This window comes from Tubulanus polymorphus, chromosome 2 (genome assembly GCF_964204645.1).
Source record: "Tubulanus polymorphus chromosome 2, tnTubPoly1.2, whole genome shotgun sequence".
In the NCBI taxonomy this organism is placed as follows: domain Eukaryota; kingdom Metazoa; phylum Nemertea; class Palaeonemertea; order Tubulaniformes; family Tubulanidae; genus Tubulanus; species Tubulanus polymorphus.
Window position 1 is genome coordinate 3,350,126 of NC_134026.1, and position 25,444 is coordinate 3,375,569.

The window sequence follows — 25,444 nt, forward strand, 5'->3', positions numbered from 1 at the left end:
TGAAAACTAATAAAATGATTGTCAACATCACTTTGTGCTCTAAATATAGATCAATTTCCCAAGATTAATTACGCAAGCTGACAATGGGTTACGGTTGGAATTCTAGAGTGCCCGGCGTGATGCACTTCATCGCTGCGCATTAAACCTAGTTCCTCGCCGCCGAAGATACGTTAATAGCTTCGTCAATTAACCGCACAAGTTAATGTCAGTGAAATGAAAATCATATATGACAGCAGAGATTTTATAATCTTAATGAAAACTACCACGCGATTGCTCTAGGGGTTTATTTAATGATTTCGATGGAAGAAGACGAACGCATCAATTTACAACCAGGGCCCGGCTTCACACTCGAGACAAGCAGGATATGCAGTCTCAACTGGCAGCAGTCCTAGAGCTCAATCACGTCGTTGTTGTGGGAGAGCATTAATGTCGATCATGTGAACTGTTTTCGGGATCATGATTATGAAAATAGCTATACTATAAAACATTGAATCGACAGCGCGAATTGAAAATTGCAGAACTTGGCTGTTTTAAACGTGAGAAACGACAAATGTTTACAATTGACATCAGATGCGAAAATAGTATACTGAAACATCCACCGCATTGGCAACAACGCGCATCATCATCGATAGATCCCGCGTCGCCAAATCATTATTGTTTATAAATATTTCAATTCAATATTTCCCACGATATAATGAACTCAAAATTTCCATGAAAACTAATCTAAATTAAACACGATTGGGCAAAACTTGTGGATATATATAGCCATACCTGTAAAATATGGCATTGTATCTCGGTATAATCATTTGCCCCGATAAAAATCGTAATTGAATTTGCATTTGGGCTTAGTTGATAATTATGACGTAGTAATTACGAATACTTGGAAAAATACAATCGACTTTTAAGTGCTAAACGTAAGATCATGTGTCTATATATGATCACATTCCATAAGGAAACATTTTGAAATAGTTATAAATAATCAGATTATCCGGAAATTTCACCAACCGAAACGTCATTTCATAAGGTCCATAATAAGAGGTTATATGTCAAACGGAAAACAATACAAATGAGGACTTATTGGAAACGGAATCCATGTCAGGCTTAACGTGATTTGAGGGTGGTTTTCTCTATAACTTACATCCATCATAATACATATATAACATTAATCAAGATAACTTGTGCCGTTTATTTGACTCAGAAAATTAATCAACGAATGTATCACCATTCGATATTTGTCTCAGTCGTTATTTTGTCATAAATAAGCGGTGTAACATAACACGTATGGACGCTGTATTGTTATACTTGTGGTTATTGTTAAAAACCTTATTCTTCTAAGAGTATTTGAAACATCAAGCTTGGAATCTTGAAAAAGAAATACTTGGTGAAGTTCGATTAGATCGCACATTTCAGTATAAGTAATTTATAGTATACGAATTTTCGTTACACGTGCGAATTCACACACCGCTAAACGACGTCGTTTTCGGAAGTTATGAACGAATTCCATTAGGAGCATCTCATAAATCAAGTTATCATTACTAAATATATCGCCATTGCTACCTACGATTGACGTTTTATTGGATCGACGCCATCGAGTCGTTATTCAACTCTGATAGAAAGGACCATTCTGTGGAAAAGATCTAAACGTAATGGGCCGTGGACTTGCAGAAACCTCACCTACAGACAGCTTGAAATATCGATTTTGAATTTGATGGACGAGAAGGAAAGATTATATCTCTAATACAGTAACTGCGATTTAGATAACGTTCTCGGTAAAAATAGATTTTTATTTTCAAACTGATTTTGTATCTGAACATAGCAATTGTGACCTATCTGCACGTACGTTATATACAAACAACGAAAATAACGAAATGTATGGCTGATATAGGAATAAAGTTTAAAATGAGACTTCGACCAGAAACATAAAATATCACAAAACATTGATTAAGTGCATCAAGGGAAAACCTCATCGCAATCGGATTGTGCCACGGTATTTTGACGAACTGCTCCAGACAATGACACGTTCCTTACACCATCATTCAGTTCGTCGGGAGTTCTTGCACAGGAATTATAGTCTCTTTTAACGTTGAAATACGCATCCCTCGTAATTGAATTATTCGGTGTATGTCGTCTGGCAGCTCGCATAAATATTAAACCTATCTTGGTCGTCTGCGAAGCCAACGGCGTGTCGATTTGCGAAATCTTTTCACACCGGAAAATTTGTCTTAAACGATCGAATAATTCTTTGCGAAACAGGATGTACACCCACGGATCTAAAACCTGGTTTAAGGCTGCAAGACGAATTACTATCAACACCGACATATTATCATCGTTGTCTTGACTCGGCTGAATCAGCGATATAAATATTCGAACCTGTATAAAAGGCAACGAAGTAATTAATTAGAAAGCAATCGAAATTATCATTCAAATGAATTCCTGAGCTCCGCGTGCATAGAAAGAGAATTTTCCAATTCACTACCTACACACAATGCAGTACAAAAATTGGAACTGGCTTTTATCATTTATTTGATTTTTTAATGTCAGGTATATAATGCGTCTGATTACAAAAGCCATCGCAACTAGCATTTAGCTAATTAGCCACGAAAATGAACAGAATCTACCTAGGCTTGTGTTACCCCCGAGCCTTCAAATATGTAATGCTGATTAATCTCGGTGCTCAGCAGAAGAATGATATGTCATATGTCACAAGAATACTTTAAATTATTCATCAGATGATTTTATGTTCGATGTGTTTTATTTCAAGCATGCATGTAAATGTCAGGTTAATGCGTAATGATATCTGCGAGCCGGATGGATCTGAAAACAAATCTAACTACTCAATTCCTTACCATTAGAGGTGCCCAGCAAATTGTGAATACAGAGGTTATTCCCACCAACAGGATCAACATTTGTAATTCAGAGTTTTCGTCGGGGATTCGTTTTGGCGGCGAACGGGGCTGTTCAATACTGAGTTCACCGATTGAAGACTCGGCGTTCGATTCTTACGGCGTCGATTCATTTTAATCATCGTGTAAGCGACAGAAATATTGCAAATGATCGTCACCAAAATATACGCGAACCCAAAACTGCAATAGATATAATCGTATATTCTTTCCTGAATAGATTGCGTGTCTGTAAACCTGATGAAACACCAAGTGCCCGGAAAATGACGAACATTAGAACCGAAACCGACAATTGGTAAAGTGGCTAGCAGAAGCGAAACGGCAGTAATGGCTATTATGATGTATTTTGATTTGTCGTGGGTCAGGTGCCGCTGGCAAACAAACGGATGGCGAAGAGCGATGTATCTTTCCACAGCCATCGCGCAAATTATTTGCATAGCCATCAAACCCGAAAATATCATCACAAAAGAGAAGTAATCGCAAAGTTCCTGCCCTGCCGGCCATACCAAATTGTTCAAGTACGTCACCACGACTACCGGGGTCGTGGCGAGCTGCCCCAACAGGTCCACTACTGTCAATGTAGCGACCAACGTGTAAAAAACAGTCTTTCTGAATTCGCGAGACGTTTTACACAATACTCCCAAAGCGCAACTATTACCGAAAACTCCGACGGCACATAGCACGATCGAAGGAATCAACGATATAAAACAATCGTCAATCGTTTCGACAGATTTATTACCAGATTTACCGCCAATAACACTCGCGTTAGTAGAATAAACAAAACTTCCATTCAGATGTCCAAACGTTACCGTCCTCTCCGAACTATTCCCGACACGCATATTAACGAGTTATTTATTGGCTTCGATTGACATTCAACAAATTGACAGCACAGCGCGCTAAGATCATCCCCGATGAAAAAGATTCGCCTCGTATTAGTCGATCCATTGACGGCAAGTGAATGACCATCGATATTTGCGGCCGTTCGTTCGCGGTGCATTCAGCTTGGCTGGACATGCATTCCATGTACATGCAAACGCATATTTCATAGTTTAATGACACCCACGTGACCAGATTAGATTACAAAATCGCATAATCCGATGCTGCCGATTTAACGTAATTCATGTTCGACTATAGGACTATAGGACAACAAGAGCGAAAACAACTGCAACGATGCGGGCAATGGCACGTACTAATATATACATATAGAATCATCCTGGGTCCTGTTTCACTGGTTTAATAGTAAGCCATCCAAGACCAACCAAGTAAACTTCAACATTAGAATCCAATCAAACACAAAACCCCAAATTCGATTCAATTTCGTTTCGACCAATTAACAATATTCAAATACAGATCATCGTGAACTACCTAGTATTTGACGCGACGTCACCGTCCTGTCCAAACAATGCTGCTGCAACCCGTAGAAAATTATCATTGTAGATACATCCACGTTTTATACATGGTAACGACGTAAAGGTAATTTGCCATCATGTAACGTGGAATTATGCGTCATTATATACGCTGGGATACTTGTAATTTAAAGATACGTATGATACCGGTATATCTTGCTGTTATAGGTTACGTGTTTGTTGCCTCCCAAAATATTGATGTTGGATCCAAAATAATATGTCACTAATAAACGCGATTGATGTAGACAAACTCAAATATAAAGAACAAGATAATCTATTAAAATCAACAAGAATATTTATTGGACGGTTAGCATAAGTTTATATCAAATGCCAAAAATAAATTCCCTTTTTTGTGATTCTTAGCGACAGAAATATTTCGCTTCCGTAGTTTCGCGAGTCGAATAAAAAAGCTATTTTACAAATCAAATAATTCAAATACATTCTTATACGACGAAGAAGCATATTTTGGAAATCTATATTTTCGAAGCTTTTTTATCGAGAATAAAACTATCGGGACTAAAATAATTCGGGAAATCATAGGACAACGTCGAGGGGACATAAGAACAAAAACATTTATCAGAATTTTCTGTAAGTAACACACCTCTTATGTACGGATACTTTCCGGTGAAATGATAAGGCTTTGCTACACGAAATTTTCTTTTACCATTTTTCTATCATTGTCATGGAGAACTAATGCCACGTCATGTTTTGGACTACATGTTGTTAATACTTTAGTGGTGACGTAAGACATCGAAAACTGTCGTCTGTGGGTTTGATTTTGTTGTACGCAAACGCACAGTATCGATGACGTCAGATCAGCCGATGATTCTTCAGATGATTCCGTACAACTGTCATTTTTCAGGTTCCTATTCGCTGCTTGTTGTTGGATCGAATACTTATTCGGTGTTGAACCTATGTTATCGCTGTCGTCTAACATATTAACCTGTTCTCTAGCACAACTATCGTTTTGAACGCTATTTCGTGATTTTTTATCTTTTACACAAGATTGTCTCCTCGTTTTTCGCTTTTCTTTCATTAAGATTTTTACCACCCGCGACCTGGCGCCATATCTCGACGGACACAGCGCCTTTTTCAGGCGCATCAAAAGTTCTTTTCGGAAGAGAATATAAATCCAGGGATCTAACACCTGATTCAGGGAGGCCAGACGTATCACAATTAATACGGATATTTTGTCATTTGGTCGCGGATTGATCAGCGTGATGAGAATACGCACCTGCAATCAAAAATTTTTGATAAGATTAGAAAATGCCGAGTTCAAGATTAGACAACATTTTAGATATTCAATCGGGGCAATGAAAATATTCGAGGTATGTCAAATAGCGGGTGAAAATAAACTGGCGCAGTAAATCGAGCTTTGTTTGACCTCGGGAATCAAAACGAACATTTAATCCCACTGAATAAACTCTTTGTGTCGGCATGTTTTGATATATTAAAACTATACTAATGCGGTAAATCGTATACTGAAATGAATATGGAAAATATTTTAATCGACCTCGACGGATTCGGTTTAAACGTTATCAAGCGAGGGATGCCTTTTTACATTTTTTACGATTTCATTAGAAATATGTTCAGGAAGAACGAAATACTTATATCGACCTCGGTGGATTCAGTTTATAAGTGATGTATCAACCGAGTGATGTTTAGATGATGTCTTTTTATTTACCAACAAATTTCATGATTTCATTGGAAATATTTCAATAAAAGAACAACGACGTATTTTTCTTATTTACAAACACTTTTTACGAATATTATTACATGTAGAAATATTTTCAAAAAGAAGGAAATATTTTTCCACCCATATTTCGCACTTTTCTGTATTTAATGGCGAAAAAGATCGTATATTCAAGTAAACGATTATGACGCAAATTGGACGTGAAGAGAAAAAAGCAATTTCAGTTGTGGCGATGTTTCGGTAATAGCCGAGACGATATGTCCTCTCAGCAGCCGCTGTCAAGATTAACCTTCGATATTAACATGTTGACTTACATCGGTCACCTGTTTCATAGACGTTACAATCATACGTCACAGTAGAGAGCTAAATCAACATATGGGACCTGATCGGATTTGATAGATATCGTCTGCGGATAAGCCATTAGCGACCACCGCACTGATTTATACGATAGATTAAACCAAATACGATAATTTACATGGAAGCACATCGTAACTTACCTACCGGATGAAGTTAATGCATATTTGTCAAAGGTATTAGGGACAGGTGGCAAGAATATACGAACGAATGGATGAAATATAAAGATTGGAGATACCGGATGAACTTTTAAATGTCGCTTTTAAATTGATAACCGATGTCGACGGATGATCATACCATTCATCACGCAAACTCTATTTCCCCGATCTATCTGACCCTGGTTCTACTTTGTTTCTTCGTTAGATCATGAACATATAGATATAAGAGTTGATATGGTCAGATACGATGTAAAAACTGTTTGCTATGAGAAGGTGACAACATCCAAAATGAAGCCAAAAAACTGCAGCCCGGGCTATACCTAATTGGTACCAGAGTATATATAAATACTTTCTTTTGTAAGATAACATTGTTACGAATAAAAGGTCTTTCTTGTTGCTTACCATGAGTGGAGACCAGCAAATCGTGAATATACTAGTAATTCCAGCTAATAGAATCAACATTTGCAGCTCCGAGTGGTCGCAGGCTCTATCCCGTTTGGGCGCATTTCCGCCGATCTCGGTGAGATGTGACTGGACGCTCATCGAACGTTTCTGGCGACTTCGACACATCTGTAACATCGTCAATGCCACGGATAGGTTACACATAATTGTCACAAGAATCAAAAATATACCGAAGCAGCAGTAAGCATAATCGTAGGCTTTCTCGATAATTGACTGCGTGTCTATAAATCGTATAAAGCACCAAGTCCCCGGAAATTGCCTAGCGTTCGAGCCGATACCGATACTGGGGAAGAGTCCGAAGATAAATGCGACGCCCAGAATAGCAAATATCACATATTTTGATTTGTCGTAGGTGAGGTATTTCTGGCTGACGAAAGGATGTTTAAGAGCCAGGAATCGTTCGATCGACATCGCGCAAACCACCTGCAAAGTTGTTAACCCGGCAAACAACATCACAAACGAAAAATATTCACAGAGTGCTTGACCACCAACCCATTGGAAATTGTTCACGTAAGTTAATATAACGACAGGTGTGGTTGATAACTGTCCCAACATATCAACGATAGCCAAAGTAGCTACCAACGTATAGAATACCGTCCGTCTTCGCTCCCGTTTCGCTCGACTTAAAACAAAAAGCGCTAGAGAATTTCCCAAAACTCCGGCCACGCACATCGCAATAGGCGATAACAACGAAACGAGTTTCTTCTCCGACGCTTTTATAGTTACGTTACCGTCAGGGGTGATCCAAGAATGGTTCAAATCATCGTTTTTCACCGGTGGAGCCATCATTAAAAGACTATCGTTGATGAACAATAGCGAATGATCTCTTTCTTCGATGTACCTATCACCATCGTCGTCGTACAGCGGTTCGTCTGCCGGCGGAGCTGATGCTGAATCGACCTGTAAATTATCGTCGAAAGTGAAATTCTCCATGATGTCTATCAAATTAGCGCAGCTTCGTTAGTGGACTGTTTAGCGGGAAAAAATGAAAACGAACCGAGCACAGACCAGTCACACGAGACGCTCTCGCGTTAGCTGCCTCGTTGCGTGTTACTGTGCAGCAGTACTCCGTTCTCATAAATGTCACATAATACTTGACAGTATAAACACTGTACTAACACAATTAATTATAGAGTTTCACGCGGAGATAATTTTAATATATAAACGTGACCCCGCCGATTTTGTGAATAATTGTTCCGGACTAACTGACCATTACGTAATAATCTTGATTAACGTCCTGTGAATTAATTCATTACATTATATATATACAAACCCTGGCAGGCGAGGACTCATCTGTTTTCCGTATATCGCTTAATCCGCTTAATTGAATGCATGTATGTATATAACCGAATTATATGTTTTGTGACGTTTATATACACGAACCAGCTGGTAAACAATGATAACGATTTGCTAACCCATCGGTCAGGTTATCACAACGCGGAAGGTTAGTTAAACAGTAAAAACCAAAAGTTAATTGGCAATCGAATACAGAATTGACAGCTAGCAACTGATATGAGCCTTCAGGAATCCTATATAATTTACGAACGCCAAAACTCTCACGTGTTCTATGCAAGGTCGATCACGAGACAAAAGCACTTTCACTCTTGACGATTGACTTATGATATATATATATATTCCGACATGAACTATTTTCGCTTTTTAAGCTTCGGTTAAAATGATATATCCAAATGCAAATCCTAATGCGTAAATGAGAGGAAGCGAGTACACACACCGGTTGGTATACAAAGACATAAATGTTTCATTTGTTATCGAGATACTTCGTGACATCTCGAGGCGCCTAAAGAGAATCGTTATTCAAGAAAAACACCACTCTACATTCGATTAGACAATAAAATAGACTCGAATAGTTTCCCGTATGGATTTAGTGACAATCCTGTTTAATGCACGACTGCGTTATTTGGCAATTTTCTCGTGAGCAGACGAATTAAAAGCTAAACGACGATGGTTACTAGTTCATTATTAATGGCATTCGTTTTTGAAGCCCCTGGGGATATCACCTACAGCTTCGTCGCCTGTTCGGAGAAATGAATTGATCGAATTGCTTTGTTTTGAAACCAGATATAGTATAGCATTCGCTGTGAGTACGACGGAATCTTTTGGGCGGGGTTGAATGTAGTATTTATCCAGTTTTCCTGCAAGCGGAAGCTTTCGTATAGGCACATTACTATGAATACGGATGTTAATGAAAAATGAATTAGTACGAAGCGAAATAATTCATTATTAGCCGTTACATCGTAGACTCACTCAACTACCGATGACCGAAAAGTTGGAATATGAAATCATAGGACGGGTTTTTAGCTTTGGGCGAATGGATGGAGTCTCTCGTTAAATGTCTATATGTCTATGTCTCTATGTCTCGTTGCGAGCCGCAAGAATACAATTCTCCTCCTAACGAATGACCTTGATCTAAAGTTCAAAAGTTCTGCCCTAATATCAGATGTACTTCAATGTTGATCTAGAATAAGAATTGTACTCCAGCACAATGTCAAACACGTTTGGACTCTGCACTATCATTATCTTCGTGTTTCTCGATTGAACGTGTTATGAACTCATTCATACACTAATGAACTGACCGAAATAATGTACAATTGATGTGAATTAAGAATAATCATTGTAAAGGTGAATTTCATAGTTCATTTGCTTCCTTGTGACACTAGAATTCCCTAAAACGCCAGAATTTCGCCAATAACATACGGTTTGTTCTATTATTGAAATATCAAAACCCCATCTTAAGGCAATTCAATCTATTATTCCGAATGGAATTAATGAGTGCTTCTACGAGTAACTAAAATATCAGTTGCTAAAGGTATGCCAGTCTTATGACGCGATTATCTACGAGACCGCAAGCGACGATTTCCCGTCCTTTTGATTTACTGTACCATAAGGTGCTGCCGCTATGCTCATCGTTAGCGGATCTTTCATACACTAATATGCACTTACTGTGGCATTCGAAGGCAGTACATTGCCAGAGCTGGTTCATGTTAGTGTTAGTAAACTCCGCTAACGATGAGCATAGCGGCAGCACCTTATGATACAGTAAGTCAAAAAGACGTGAATCGTCGCTTGCGGTCTACCAGTGAGTGAAAAAACGAAATGAAAAGTTTTGAAAATTACATTCCTCAGTTGTACAACCGTTCAACTAACAATCGTTATGGCTTAAACATGTTCCAATTTTCCAAACACAGGTAGATTTTCAATGAAAGGCCAAATGTGCAACCGATAACTATGTTCAGTTGTTTTTCTTTTCGAATTGATTTCTTTTCTTTCACGCACATTTTCTTTTTATCCCTGAGAGGACTGATTGTATTTCAACAGCGTATCATATCCGTACGCTCGGCTTATATTCATACACCATTAATTCAAATAGGGAGTTTTAGCAAAGATACACGTTAAACCGTATCTTATGCCTACATGTATCATATCATACCTTGTGCGAGTTTTTTTATATCAATCCAAATCATCAGCGATGCAGCTAATCGATGACAGTCGAAAGAGCAGCTTATATCGGCCTATCTCGTCTTCATACTTGAATACGAATCGCCGGTCTGTCATAACGCTTACCTAGCGATTCATTCGAAAAGGTTTAAAAGAAACACCTGTAGCACATCTTCCATCTAGCTACAATATTGGCCATTCACCTTCCATCGCGAAGCATCTTGCTCGCTGTTACAAAGTTTCACTGTTGTGCCTTAACTCTGAGGCCAGATGCAGTCATGGTTTAGCTTTAAGACAAGTCAAGATCCCCTTTGATTCATAGCTTATCTGACAACTTTATGATGGTCTCATGGAGTTCTAAGTCAAGACTACACAAGCTGTAGATCCTCATCGCGAAGCAACCAGTCATAGATGTCAACCTGTCTGTATGCTCGTTATATCAACCTCAGTCACAAATCCAAACGCGATTTGAAGAAAAAAAAACAAATGTTTGTGTATTTTTTGCTTTATTCATTCATACTTTTTAGTTCACAATATTGGAATACAAATCGTTAACAAAGGGGGAACTATATAAAAATACACTATACGTACAACAACGACTTAAATTTGCCAGATCTAAATTCTTCCTTTAAGCTCAATTCAACTGACACAGAATCAACAACCCCCAATCATTGACCCCCTACTGACCGTTGGACCTAACGATATACAATTTGATTTTTCTATTCATGAAAAAAAAAAACAACTAAACAATAGAAATCAATGACGATCTAAAAACTCATTCATCTTCGTAAATAACTACTAACCATTCCTCCTCGCATACCAGTGCCTGTGTCTCAGATGTAACGGAATAAAATACTACATTATAATAATACACTACCGGTAATGAACGTTTTTCTAGGGATGAAATACAACAAATTCAATCAATAATCATTATTTCATCATCAAATACAGTGAATACTAATTGTGTATACCTATATATATATGTATGTTTTACACTATTTTTTCATATTTAACACAAAGTATTTGTTAATATAATCAGATAAATATAATATTTTTTCCTTATTCAGTTATTTGTTTGTACACATCACAGACAGGTAAAACAAGCATTATCATCAGATTCAGATTCATAGCGCAATTGTTTCATCAAGCAAGTTAAAACGTACACTCAGCACATTGAATTAACGCCGCGGGAATAGTCAGTCCACCGAATGGTATCATAAATTATAGATATTTACAACTCTAAAAAAGATATATTATCTCCATGCGGGGAATGCTCTCGAGTTTAAATTGATATTCAAATCTCTTAATAATTCAACTCCGATAAAACATTACATCAATGAAAATACATAGTATATATATATATATATATGAATGAGTTTGGAATGGGTTTTATTGGTGTTTTTTTTATCTATCACAGATCGTGAGGAAGTGCCTTTATTAAGCTTCATAAAAAGAGTCCATTTAATCTACAATTGTGAAAAATCTATATGTTCTGCACTATGTTTATTTCCAAAATCGTAAACACCAATTAGATTTATTTTCGGACATCGACGCAATTATATCGACATTCATTTGGCCTCGAAACAAACGATAATACATGCTGCTGGTACAATCACTTAATCTCCATACATGATGGAAGTTTACTGCACCGGTTACCTAGGAATGGAATCGTTTGAAAACAATCAAATTCTACCATGAGCGAAAACACTAAAATATCTCTGGCCGAATAAAACTATATAAAATGGGTTCATCTCAAATCAATCTCAACTCGGATGCTGAAAATCGATATATTGTTTTTTTAATGTCTTAAATTGTAAAGCAGTCAGTCACGACATTGAAATGAACCCCGCGAAAAACTTTTCCACTAGATTATCCACTAATAAGTATATATTTAAAATATCTCTTTTCAAAAAACAGAAATTAAACTATAGATAGATTCTTCATTGGACACGAGTCACTCAACAAATCAAAAAAATAACTACTGATAAGCGTTGATAGCCTATTCGTCTGTCCAAGTTTAAGGTCAAGAGGAGCAGACAGCGTTTTAAATAATTTACACTATTCACATAAAATGACAAAACTACTATCTACATGTTCCAGCAAACCAGTTGCCATAACATTGATTAATTCATTCATTCTAGACAAATATATAACTAACCAGTTGTCTGATCGACAGACAATATATCGATAAATAAAGTATTATAGCCCCTTGAGCCTCTTGAAAACTAATATCTTTAATGTGTACGTAAGGCGAAAGCAGCCAAACTCTGGTTTTACTTTCTATCGATGAATGAAGCCGATGAAAGTATAATAGGTCTATTTGAAGAGAAAACTAAATTTCACGGTTTCTTTATTTGTCAGTTCAGGTTTTGTTGTATGATGTTTTCAGTTTAGTCATAAGACGTACTGGTATTCATTCATGGCAGGCATGTCGTTTATACATATATACTGAATATGAAGCTGGTTTCGTTGATGAGCGATGCATCATATTCAATTGTCTGTATTTAGAGCATATTTGGAATATTAGAGAAAATCATTTGCTAAAATAGTGTCGACGTTAAGGCAAAATTCAGAATACACTGCTGTTAGATTCTAAACGACTAAACTCTCACTTCACAATGATCAAACTGATGATTAAGTTGATTCAGGTCGCGCGATTGATGCAAATGGTAATGTTTTTTTCTATGGTACTAATGGTTCTAAATGGTACTAATTGAAGTATCTTATAGAAATGATGGCAGTATTGAGTTTTCATTTTCTGAATCTTGTCACTACAGATCTTGTTATATATTCCTTATGGTGTACGACAATATTGTCCTACTTTTACCATACCCGCTGAATGTTACCATATTTAAGAATAGCCATCTTGAAATTTTCTTTCATATGCTTCACTACATTACGCACTAACTGACAATTATGATGATGAATGCACAGCAATAATGTTAACATAGCACCTTTATGTTTAGTGCGCCGTTATAATCATCAGTCACATTCTCAATTTCAAGTCCACCGTCGTATTAAGAACTTCGCTGATTTATGGTACAAACGACAAATGAATGCTGTTATTTTTGCAAATACAAGACAAGATTTCTTCCGGTAGTTACGATTACGGAAACCGGTAATCAGCGGCAGTTCTCGTTACGAAATCATTTCCGAAATAATTGCCGAAGTTCATGACAAACAAAGATCATTATCGCTACTCGAAATTTCTCATTTTTAGATCAATCATCTCTCGTATAACACAATAATATCATCATTCATTTACCTGATATTCCGGTTACAGTTATTACTCCATTTCTCTGCCCGAACAAGAATTTGGAATATTTAATGAATTTGCATTTCCAATGGCTTTGGCAAGTGAAAATGGTCAAAGCCATCGGAAATCACCACCTATAGATCAGCAAAAATTCATACATATCGAACATAATTTTCTTTTTGAAAAGCACATAACAAAGGTCCGTTCATAATTTCCTGCATTCTTTTGACAATGTCTTTATCCTTAATTCTATGTACAAATACTGTTGTTTCTCCGATGAGTTGGTTGAGGATTATCTGTATTCAGTAGATCTGGCAGGTGACATTCTCAGTGAAGTGCTATCCTGTGCGCTCTGGTGTTGTAATTGAGAATATGCGCGTTCCAACTGCATTAAATCCTGCAATCGAAAAAATTACATGATATATTCCTGATTTAAAATAAAAACAAATTGATCCGAGCGTTTTAAGTTTTGTTTGTTCAACTAATGGATATGCTTATATGTATCCAAATGACTAAAGATATTTAGTGGCAGGGCAGGTTCACATCTGTAAACACAATTAAGAGAAATTGCTTTTGGCTAGGTAAATAATTTGTGAAGTTATTCTGGTTGACAGTTTCTCTGATTCGATTAGTTAATGATATATGTAGACGGGTGTTGGCCTTACGGGTAGCAACTTTTACATCGGTCTCTAGCGAGTAAAATTACAATTTTCGAAATGACTTTAAGATATACTCATTACTTAATCGAGTTATTCGCCAAAAGAAACAAAAATACATTAGTTATGATGTTAGACATGTTAAAAAAGAAAGTCCTCTCGATTCAAAATCCAATCAATATAAAATGTAATGCAGAGGTTAGACAGTTCTAAACCAACACACCGATATAAATGTACATTATATGTATTTTTCATATAAGATGGTAACACTAACATTGACTATACTAATTATGTACATTCTATTTCTTTATTTCACTGATCTTTTCCAGTAATCCATTTTTGGCCTGGAAGAAATTTACACAAGTTGATCTTTCAAAATTACAACTAAACAATACAGGAGCTACATTAACGCATGGTTAACTGATCAATGCTAACCTTAGTTTGATGAGTTAAAGATCCTTGTAATTTGGCAATTTCTGACATCTTGTCTGTCATGATATTTTCATTTCTTTGGGCTCGTTCTTCTGCCAGGTCTGCTCTTAATTCCGCCTGCTTTATTCTCTGTTCTAGATTTCGAACCATATCCGATGATTTCGGGCTACCCTGTAATGAACAATTTTAATTTCGTCACAAGAGATCAACCGTTTATTCCATCAGATACAGAGATTCCTGGCATAGTCGCATTGATTATCTACTGGTTGGCCCTCGAAACTTTAATTACAATGATTGCTCGAGTGTAAATGACTGATAGAAAGTTAAATTAGATATCTAAATGTCAAATATTCATTCGAAAGTCACCCTTCTCTTGCCTGATAGATCAGGTGCTATTTGCATTTCAGAACAAGATGATCATCATTAGCTTATAAGAAATCACTTTTAATTCATAATATCAACATAAATGTAGTATACAGAGGGAAATCTAAATGGTCTACAAATTGTGATGTCTCAAAAGCGGTTTCACTGGGTTTCTTAATGAGTCTCGATGCTATCGGGTTTAAACCGCATTATCTTATCTTAAGTTAGATATACTTACCATATCGTTAATGGAAGATAAATTTGGTATAGACGAACTAATCGAGTGTCTTTTCAGTTTCATATTTTCAGCTCGTAGCTCTTTAACTCGTTCCTGTAAAGTGCGCAGCAATTTGATAGCGCTGTGTTCGTCGTTTCCTGCACTGGCCGTCGTGCCGTTTTGTTGTACCTGAGCCGTAAGTCGAGTAACTTCTCGTTCCAAACGATCCATCTCTCGTTGTTGTTGTACGTTCAACTTGTCTTTATCGCGGCCGACTCGTTTCATTTCACGCGTGCGCCTGAAGGAAATAGATTATTACGTTCGTTAAAATTCAAACCGTCAGTCAATTATTTCTAAATTTCAAATTACTGGTAACTTTGAAAAGGTTAACAGAGAATTTTCCTCTGAAGAGTCGACTTACTTTTCTAATTCTCTGTTCAATTCTTCTTCGAATTTTCGCGCGAATTTCTCCGCGACTTCCTCCTTCCATTTGGCCATATTTTTCTGGATCTCGCGTAGTTCATTATCTTTGGCGGCGAGAGTCGATTTCAGTCCGGAGTCTTTTGTCATTTGTTGAATGCGATTCAGTTCGCCGAGGTGATCCTACACGAAACACAAAAATTTTCAGTAACATTCTCGTTGAAATATTCTTTAACCTTTCCAGAGCTAACGCGAAACCTGTAAATTAATGAGCTGGTCGTATCAGCAACTCTATGGGTAATATACCGTATCATTTTCAAAGGTGTGTCATTTTAAGGAAAACATTAGAAAAGTGACGAAGCGCAACATCGGAAATTCTAGAAGTAATGCGATACAAAGCGAATGCCAAATGTCAGATAGCTTTGAAATGAAATGGCAATGATGTCAATATAATATTCAGGAGTATTGTCTTTTGACAGGGCTCGTATTAAGACGATAAATATAATATGTTACTGATGATTGTGTCGTAATCTCAAGCCGCTTGTGCACAAAATTACTGCGTGTCAATTGACTAATTTGAATTTATTTCGGAACCAATCTGCTTGATGAGAACAGGAAAAGCAAACCATTATGCATGGGCAGTGGTGTAATTAATTTCACATTTGCTTAATATGAGAAACTCTTGAGACTCAAATCAATATGCAATTCACCGTTCAGTGCAGTTCTCAAATCTGTGTAGAGACTACGCGTAATAGTATTACACCATTACCTTAATGAGACGTTCCCTGAGCTGATCCATTTCCTTATTTTTATCTGCGTACAATTTCTCCTTGAGAGCTTCTAATTCCGAGTGCTGAAAATATGAAACACATTCATGATAAACAATTTCGTGGCGATGAGCAACTTTCTTTGATTCCAAAAATCGCCAATTTTATATTGTACTCGGGAATTAGAACCTACTTTGTCTTTTTGAACTTTGAGAACCAACTGTTTTGTCGTGTCCATTTCCGTTTTCAGTTCTTGGACAAATTTGCGCAGTTCCTCATTTGCAGCGCGCAGATTTGCCTGCAATAGAAAATTTAAGAGATAAAAAAAGTACTCGTAAAGAAAGGTACTGGTATGCGCAATACTTGTTTTCGAGTTAGAATACGTACCAGGGCTGCCATAGTGGCTGACTTATGAGATAATGGCTTTCCAGATTCTTCATTGAAGCTACGTAAAAAATAGAAATTTTATTTACTAATTGCGCAACCCAATATCGTCAATCTAATCACCTAAAACGACCCGACGCAATTAAGCTAATGGTAGCCGAGCCAATAGAAGAATAACCGTAAGCGCGAGGCACTTAGGTAATAAAGAGAAAATCTAAATCTCCTGGCTTGATGCAGTACGGTGTTTTCACCCCGTTGATTGAAATACGTACTTGCTCGGATTGACCTTGCGAGGGTTGATGCCTAATAGCAGCGCGGTTTTGCGACAGTCTTCATTGATTTCATGCACGACGGTTTTCTCTTGCTTCTCGATGAATGAAACATTGTCGTGTTCTCGCGATTCTTGCGCTTGTCGTTCGGCGGTCAGGAGTTCGATGCTTTGTTGTTGTTGTTGTAGCGATTCTTGTTGCGCCTGTAAATCCGACTGCAGTTTTCGCAGTTCCTGATTAAGATGAGAAAAAAAAACTTTTACATAACACAGTGAATATCACAACCTTGGTAAAACGATGTTGAACATAATCGTGCAGTAATTACTTATATATCATCATCGCCAGTACTTACATCTTCGTAGTTATGTTTAAGGGCTTCAATTTCGGCATCCCGTTCTTGGCGAGCGAGTTCTTTAGCTTTATTGACAGCTGACAATTTATCTTGGAATGCCTGACGATTTTGAACGCGCTGTTCTTCGAGCTCCTATGCACGATGAAAAAAATGACAAGATTGTTTAAAAAATGACAAGATTGTTTAAGACAGTAAATGAAAGTAAAGCAGCAAACTATGTATGGACATGCTAGAATTTCAATGAAAATTCCGGTGAAATATAATTTTTTTGCTGTATTTTCAGTCACTACACATTTCTCGCCATTGTATTCAGACAGCGCTACAAAAAATATATTGATCGATCGAATTGATTTTCAAGGCATCAATGACACTCCCTGATACTGATCGTAACTTTTTATAATTACTCGATCACATACGCAGCGTCACGGCAATAGAAATGAACACACCCAATCAAGAAATCCATAAAATATGGGCAATTTTTATCACGGAGATTGAATACTTCGTAAAATATTTACGCCCCGAATTTCAAGCGCCGTTCAGGAAATGTCGACTTTCTGAATACACGAGATATCGACTTCCTCACGAGCTGATTTAAGTGGCATCCCTTATGTATATCGAAACTTCAATTAGAATTGACCGGGATAAGCATCTGTTGATTGAAATTCCGAGCAACACCCGTAGCGGTATTTAGGCGTGACTTCAGCGCGTAGATTACGCAAGAAAGCATCGATACATATCGGGTCTGTTTAACCGTTCTAATGACACACCGGGGTACGCTAATCAATGTCCAATAACGCCGGCGGGATCGCAACTGATGAAATGATACGATCCGCTATAGACAGCGATCAATATCTCATCACCTGAAAGCTGCGATTACAATTATCAGCTAACTAATACAATTTGTACCAGGGGATAATGCATATCTATGATGGGATCTGTTGTCTGGTCACAGAGCAGCTATTAGGGGACCATTCAAACAGTACGTACCCAGAAATTACTTATCGCAGGGATTCTGCGACCAATACCACAGACCATAATGTCATAAATAATAAATAGATAGCGTATGGTCGATATTTTAGCTAATTTTCTAACCCCTATTAGCCGTGTACAGACAGCCCTTTTTGGCATGATGTTCATAGGTACAAAATGGGCATCAAACAACCACCAAGCTCATAATTTTGCACAGACCTAATGAAAGGCACTTAGATTCTGATAGGGAAGGGAGGCAGAGGCCGATTTGATCGTAAAATATGCCAAGTACACTGAGATCTACAGGCCTTGAGCTAGACCTTGTATCTTGTCAACAAAAACCTACTCCATTCAATCAGGCAAAATAGTCGGGTGTTATGGCTGACGTGGAACGGATGAAAATGGTAAAAATTGCGATGAGCTAAGTTCGAATATGAAAACATATTTGTCATATTTCACTGAATCGTAGATTCAACATATTACTCATACTGCATAAATATTTTAGCTAATTCTAAAAGAAACAGTAAACAATACTCTCCATACTAGACGTCGATGTGAAATCTGCATTACATAATCAATTGTAAAATGAAACCTAAGAACGCATGTTTTCTCTGATGGCAACCCACGCAACTCGCTTCATCATAGGAACGCATTGATTTCAGTGCGGTAAACGACTGCGTTCTGTTCTATAAATGAAATACATCGCCGCCGGCGCGAAGCAGTGTTTCCAATTGCCAGAATAAAGCAAAAATATATACGCGTGTATAGTTGTTTATACGAGGAGTAGACTTTATTTTCAGGATCGATGATGAAACGATGCCAAATACCGATCTGCGCCGTGATTTAAACGCGTGCTAATACGACACAAAGTTGGTCGAAGTACTTTCATAACAGAGCGATGGCTCAAGGGACACCGATCGAGTTGTAGCGGAGCGAAGACGCCCGTGGAACTTACGAGAACGCTCTAACGTTTAAAAACACGAAATCAAAAAAAGAAGAAAAAAAGATCATAAACTATTACCGAAACTCATGAATTCGTAATCAGCTTAGAGCGTCCATTAAGCGGACAAACATGGCTGACGTGAATAAGATAGAAGTTCACCCCGTTAATAGCCAATGTCAGAGCGCAAATAACCACATCGCGAAAGGAAAAAATCTCATTAAGCCTCAGCTACGAGAGGCTATTGTTTAGCCAACAGGAATCGTTTTCTCTCGCCTCCAGGACACCGAACACGTGTGACACGAGAAAAATATTGCCGGCACATATTCGATTCCCGTTACAGAACTCACCCTGATAGAATATTCTCCTCGCGTGTGACGAGGCAGGAGTTGAACGACAGTCATGCAAGATTCGCGACAAAAAAAAAATACCCAATTCGCTCGTAACCCGTTCGCTTGTAAAATAAATCGTGCGAACGATGATATTCAAATCATGCGCGTAGAATGAAATCAGATAAGGGTCTGTGAAAAAAAAAACTAATTTGTCTAAGCCATTCAGGTATGAAGTAAAGAAATGCATTCGAAAAATACTAACTGCTTTCATGATGTCTATTTGTCGCTCGAGGTGTGTGCTGATTTGTCGTTCACGCTCCGACTCTTCTTTCGCCTTTTGAACGGCTTTCGAGGATTCTTCACCGATTTTCGTGAGCTCTCGTTTCCACAGACGATCGCGTTCCTCTTCCAGGTTTTTCAGCTCTTCGTTCAGCAGGTCTTTCATCTACGAGAATGTGAAGAGGATTCATTAGACGGAGAACGATACGCGACACGACGGTAAGATGCAACCGCGTAGGAAACTTCAGTAATAGGTAATAATTCACACTCAACTACGCCTAACATACGACATGCATAACCATTATTCCACACGAAAACTAACTTGAATGTTTATTGACCCCTCGAAAAAGGACCCATATATTGCGTCATATTGTCGATAATGAATAACATAATATAAATTATATAATATTAATCAAATATATGGATAATTTAATTTAATTGACCGGCAACCAGTCTATCCCCGGTTTATTCATGATGTAGTGCATAACCCCTCAAAAGATAATTCTTAAAATTCGTCAAATACGAAATAAGAGTTATGAAATATATTCAATGACAAAATAAACGTCAAAATTCGCAATTGTAATTGTTATTTTGAAACGTCAATATTGATGATGTAGTACATCGAATCACAGAACCCCTTCAATAACGCATGTAGTAATCGAAATGTATAAACATTATTGTTTTTATGGCGTCAAAAATATGAATATTGAAAACAGAATTGAGAGCCTCAAATTTGAATAGGAGACAAATCAATACATCGCAACACTTGTTTAACGCAGCAAGTGCAGTTATAGAAATTACACGATGAATTCTATATTTTTTCGTACTGACAGCAGCGTACTGACCTCCTGGCTCGTTTCCTGCTTGATACGATCGCCTAAACTCTGCTGCACTTCTTCCAATTCGCGTAGGCGTTCCCTCAACGTTAAATTCTCCTCGTCGCGAGCCTGAAATAAATGAAAACGATAGAAGATTATTTCCATTCTGTCCTGTTTATTAATAACCGTAGGGATGGGAATTTCATCGGATTCAATTACATTCGAGTAAGCGCTAATACCTAATAAGATATTTTGAAAGCCTATAATCAAATATGCATGAAATCACATTTTCTGTGTACTGTATAATCTATGTAACGATAATACGATATAAATATGGACAAAGGCGATGATATCACCAGATATTATATTCTCATTATCAATTCATTCCACATTTCTGTCTAGAGCCGGATTAACCATTTTTATGCATCGCAAAACTTACGATTAATTCTTCGTGATGAAGCGCAACTTGTTCCGCTAATTTCGTCTCCGTTCTGACGATGAGGTCTCGTCTTTCGAGTTCGAACTTCTGTTGAACCTCGTTCAAAGCGTTCTTCTTGTCGGCGTACGAATTTTCGCGCATTTCTTTCAACAGTTTATCCTGAAATGAAAACATATTTCCAAATTCAAATATCACATATTTTCCATGTACAGATACGCGCGAGGTACCAAAGCCTTAGAACTGATCTGGAACTGTATATTGTAATTCCGATGGCAAATACCTTTTCCTTTCGAATAGTATCAACCTCTGCTTTTAAATCAACGGACTGTCGTTCTCTGACCTCTCGTTCATGTTTCAAGTCGGACTCCAGATCGAGCACTTGGTTCCTACAGATACAGGATGGGATAAACGCGTGATAATTCTAAAATCACAGACAATTCAACATTCGGATAAGATGTCATTTAGATTTGGTCCTCTGGTCTGCGGCAATTGGCAATAGATAGTGATACAACTGGCAGATAAGAATAAGTCACAACAATCTAACCTCAAGAAACAATAAGAATATAGTACAAATATCTACGTTGATTTGATCGATACGCATATACACATGCATTTATACATTTCCGCGGGTTTTAACTCAATATATAGCTTATATTTCGTATATCACCATTTTGTTTCGGGATCAATAATCGCAGAAGAAATAAAAGTCGTTATTTATATCGATATTACACGGTATGTACTGGTATATATGTAGAATATATACAGCTACTGTTATCTGAATTACTGTACATATGTATACATGTACATTTTACTGTACATGTATACATGTACATTAAATGACTACCGTTTAGTATTGTCATAGTAATAGTAAATCTAATTTGCCATTCAAATATCAGATACTATCAGATAAAATAAGCTTAGGGTGATAAATAATCATCACTAGTGTTACTGGCAAGCGCTGAGTGAAATTTCATTTGTCAATGATAGGAATTCTTTGAAATCTTGATAAGGTTATGCGATAAAAACTGGCGGGATGAGCACACGTGAGTTCGTTCCATCCCTCTCTCGCGATCACTGCGATCACGTATGTCACATGCAAAGAGATGGATGTTTTCTGAGATTTCTATTTCCTGTGGGAGGGTGACAAGTCCGCGGCAAAATGAATTACGGAGAGAGCACGTGTCAATTCCACCTGCTTTCTACATATCACACCGGCAAATATTTACACAATGAACAAGAATGTAAATAAGTCCGAAGCCGAAGACTGCCATGGGAGGCAAACACAATGACACTACACCGTGTCGTAAAGTACATGCATAATGACCAGGTGAGATAAATCTAACCTAAGCCAAAAGCTTTATGTACAGTTTACATAAACCGAATGACCAAAGTCCATAAAACAGTTGATGACCGGATATTGGATCGAAAAAATATTCAGTAAACAGCTCTATGTTTTAGACTACATTGATGACACGATGCCACATGAAGCAGATGCTTATACTTAGAAATTAGAATGCACATCACATAAGTGTCACTAATACTGCTTTATGAAATGAATCGAATCAAAATTATAATCCTATTCCAACAGGATATTATCTTATATATGATACATGGCAGCTGTACAATACCATGTAATATACCATGTATTAATAGCAGTGCTTGTTGCTAATGGAAAAGCTAGATTTGCACTGCGCAGCCTCGCTTCATTCAGTATTTGATCGAGGTCAATATGAATCAGTGCTGACGGTAATCTTTCGAAAATGTCAGAGATCCTTTGAACGCGATTCACAATTCTAATCTACCTTAATCTCGAATTGACGTCATTTTTGCCATCAATTTCCTCCGTCAGGGCGGCGGCTTTCAGGTTGGCCTTGTCGATTTCATCTTTTAACTTCTCGATCTCTTCGTGCGCGCGTTTGTGCAATTCGGATAACTCTTTTTGAAGTTTCTGACGTATGTCTTCGTACTCGGATTCTTTTTCCTACAAAAATTCGAAAACGATATAAATTTTCGTTCGTCGAACGAACGTTAAAAAATGCACACGCGGCACTCGAATAGAATACGGCAGCAGAATTCGACAAATCTCTAAATTCAATCACGTCAACGGCGACACTTTTCATGCCTCGTCGATTTCGCCGAACGCTTGTAAAACGTCATTAATTAGATATTGCCGTAGGTTCTACACCGGAACGTACCCCGAGGACGTGGTCTCGTTCGTAAATAACAGCGTTACATTTCTGTCGTTCCTCATCTAACGCAGCCGCCAGCTCAGCCCGGGAAACTTCCGATTCTTCCAGACGCGATGATAAGGAATCAATTTTCTAAACAAAAAAAAAGAAGTAAAAATCGGAGATCGTAAGAAATTACAAGTCCCCTTCACAAAGCTCATTTGGTCCATAGATTTGTTGTGTCATGTTCCACAGGCTCGCTCAGAATGTGTTATAACACTTCTTTTCAAAACAATTTTCTGGGGGCAGACCCCACTTATGTGGCGCCCACAATGTTGGCCTCCAGCAGCTGCAAGGACATGCTTTCGGCATGAGGTCCCAATTTTGTTGACACCACGCCACAACCCTGAAGTAAACGACAGTATCGCCAACAATGATTCTTCTGCGATAAGTTCTCCACCTTGGCAGTGTTGATATGAACCTGGATGATCGTCATTGTTATATGTGAAGGGCGTGGTACGAATGCCTAGGCAAGTGGTGGGTGACTTCAATAGGTCCGGCACTTTCCTGTACCAGTTGTGAATGTAGATGCTGCGAAATTCCATTAACAGTAGATTTACTGACGGCATTAAAAGAGGGCAAATTAAAGCGTAATGGAAACACCTGTAGGCGACGAAAGGCCACCCATCGTAATTTGATTTGCAAATTGAATTTTACTTATTTATAGGCTTTGGGTGTAAAGGCGCCATTTAATTAATTACCTCATCAAAAGCTTCAACTTTGGTGCGCGATTTTCGCTGCTCGGTGAAAAGTTCCTCTTTCGTAGCCTGTAACTGATCACGTAGTTCCTGCGTTTCACGTTCTAAGGATTGACGCACGCTTTCTTTTTGTGCGACATCAACGCTCAGCGATTCTCGCTCAGAGATAAGTTGCTTGATCTGTAATAGAAAAAAAAAAAAATTCTAACGCACATTCTACCTGCCGCCCGATGAAAATGTCAACCTTAACGACTGACACTGGCTGATATACCCTCGCGTACATTCTACTCGGAAGAAAGATGATACAATCATATGAGAGGGACAAATGTCACTTGTCTGAGATTCAGATGACTTAGGGAACAGTAAGATAATCATTCGACTTGTCAATTCATGCGCATTTCACACCGCATTTCGGCGAAGCGCTGATTTTTCTACGATATCCGATATCTGAAATTCTAGAAGCGATTTCTTGAAGGAACGATTAATTATGTATGCAGCCTACTGTCTGCGGTCCGACTGTTTTTTGTTCGACAGCCGATTTCATCTGAACACGACACCGACGGCGCATACGAGGGCCCGGCCGTCTTTGACTGCGATTCCTAAAGGTAGACCTCATCCATTTACGAAGAACTCATTAAGTGCTAATCTAACACTGCAGATACCACGCTATCTACCATTAATAGCATTGATTATTGCCCGTAGACTCGGAGGCTGTCACGGAGAAGCAGCTTACGTATGTTTTCAATGGAAACGAGTCAAGTCGAAAGATACAAGACGAACGCAACTCAACAAGTCCGAAACGTCGTAATGAAGTATCGCAGCGATGTGTACTGGTTTCCGGTATCGAGCGTTATTGCCGACAATATGCTGTTTGAGGCGAATGCTAAATTTCGTTATATCGAGAAAAGATGATGGCTTCATTATAAATAGCTACACGAGCGTCTTTGTTCGATTTTCGTTGTTGTGAGAAATAATCGGAATGTTCTGTAACATGGCGCGTACGTGCCTGGATATCGTGTCATCAATATGCAAAAGGCAATGACGAAGGTATGTTAGACCGCTATCAATTTCTAATAGAGCGAAATGATGCCAGTGAGATTGGGTTCACCGAAGTTTCCGACGAAAAGCTGAACTTTTCTGATGAATTTCCATTGAAAATCAAAGCGATCACGATGGTTTTTTTTAACTACTCTGTC

At 37.9% G+C, this 25,444-nt stretch overlaps 3 protein-coding genes across 5 annotated transcripts in view; all 3 read right to left on the reverse strand.

Annotated features, from left to right (window-relative positions):
• Nucleotides 1-1,771: 1,771 nt before the first annotated feature.
• LOC141898346 (prostaglandin E2 receptor EP4 subtype-like) lies at nucleotides 1,772-4,533 on the reverse strand. The gene is given in 3 exon segments (XM_074784199.1): nucleotides 1,772-2,370; nucleotides 2,847-2,950; nucleotides 2,953-4,533. Coding segments are annotated over 3 exon segments (1,311 nt in total). The 5' UTR covers nucleotides 3,740-4,533; the 3' UTR covers nucleotides 1,772-1,950.
• Nucleotides 2,949-8,522, reverse strand: LOC141898345 (prostaglandin E2 receptor EP3 subtype-like). Of its 3 annotated transcripts, none has more exons than XM_074784197.1 (4): nucleotides 8,247-8,522; nucleotides 6,914-7,873; nucleotides 4,908-5,540; nucleotides 2,949-3,083 (listed from the first exon to the last, which is right to left on the reverse strand). In XM_074784197.1, the coding sequence occupies exons 2-3, from the start codon at nucleotides 7,760-7,762 to the stop codon at nucleotides 4,950-4,952; spliced, it is 1,440 nt and encodes a 479-aa protein (XP_074640298.1). In that variant the 5' UTR covers nucleotides 7,763-7,873; nucleotides 8,247-8,522; the 3' UTR covers nucleotides 2,949-3,083; nucleotides 4,908-4,949. The 3 variants fall into 3 exon arrangements, with proteins under 3 accessions (XP_074640298.1, XP_074640299.1, XP_074640297.1); XM_074784198.1 differs by lacking the exon at nucleotides 2,949-3,083 and adding an exon at nucleotides 4,537-4,556; XM_074784196.1 differs by lacking the exon at nucleotides 2,949-3,083 and having other exon boundaries at nucleotides 4,584-5,540; nucleotides 8,247-8,521.
• Nucleotides 8,523-10,943: 2,421 nt separating this feature from the next.
• LOC141898264 (uncharacterized) overlaps nucleotides 10,944-25,444 on the reverse strand; it is a 44,943-nt gene continuing 30,442 nt past the window's right edge. The window contains exons 10-25 of the mRNA XM_074784093.1: nucleotides 24,252-24,428; nucleotides 23,518-23,643; nucleotides 23,125-23,303; nucleotides 21,603-21,708; nucleotides 21,323-21,481; nucleotides 20,911-21,012; nucleotides 20,049-20,231; nucleotides 17,546-17,677; nucleotides 17,197-17,426; nucleotides 16,928-16,985; nucleotides 16,734-16,838; nucleotides 16,543-16,626; nucleotides 15,775-15,956; nucleotides 15,375-15,651; nucleotides 14,777-14,944; nucleotides 10,944-14,082 (exon numbers count right to left, since the gene is read on the reverse strand). Of these exons, the coding sequence (XP_074640194.1) occupies nucleotides 13,978-14,082; nucleotides 14,777-14,944; nucleotides 15,375-15,651; nucleotides 15,775-15,956; nucleotides 16,543-16,626; nucleotides 16,734-16,838; nucleotides 16,928-16,985; nucleotides 17,197-17,426; nucleotides 17,546-17,677; nucleotides 20,049-20,231; nucleotides 20,911-21,012; nucleotides 21,323-21,481; nucleotides 21,603-21,708; nucleotides 23,125-23,303; nucleotides 23,518-23,643; nucleotides 24,252-24,428 (2,373 nt within the window). The 3' untranslated portion in view covers nucleotides 10,944-13,977. The remainder of the gene's footprint in view (nucleotides 14,083-14,776; nucleotides 14,945-15,374; nucleotides 15,652-15,774; nucleotides 15,957-16,542; nucleotides 16,627-16,733; nucleotides 16,839-16,927; nucleotides 16,986-17,196; nucleotides 17,427-17,545; nucleotides 17,678-20,048; nucleotides 20,232-20,910; nucleotides 21,013-21,322; nucleotides 21,482-21,602; nucleotides 21,709-23,124; nucleotides 23,304-23,517; nucleotides 23,644-24,251; nucleotides 24,429-25,444) is intronic.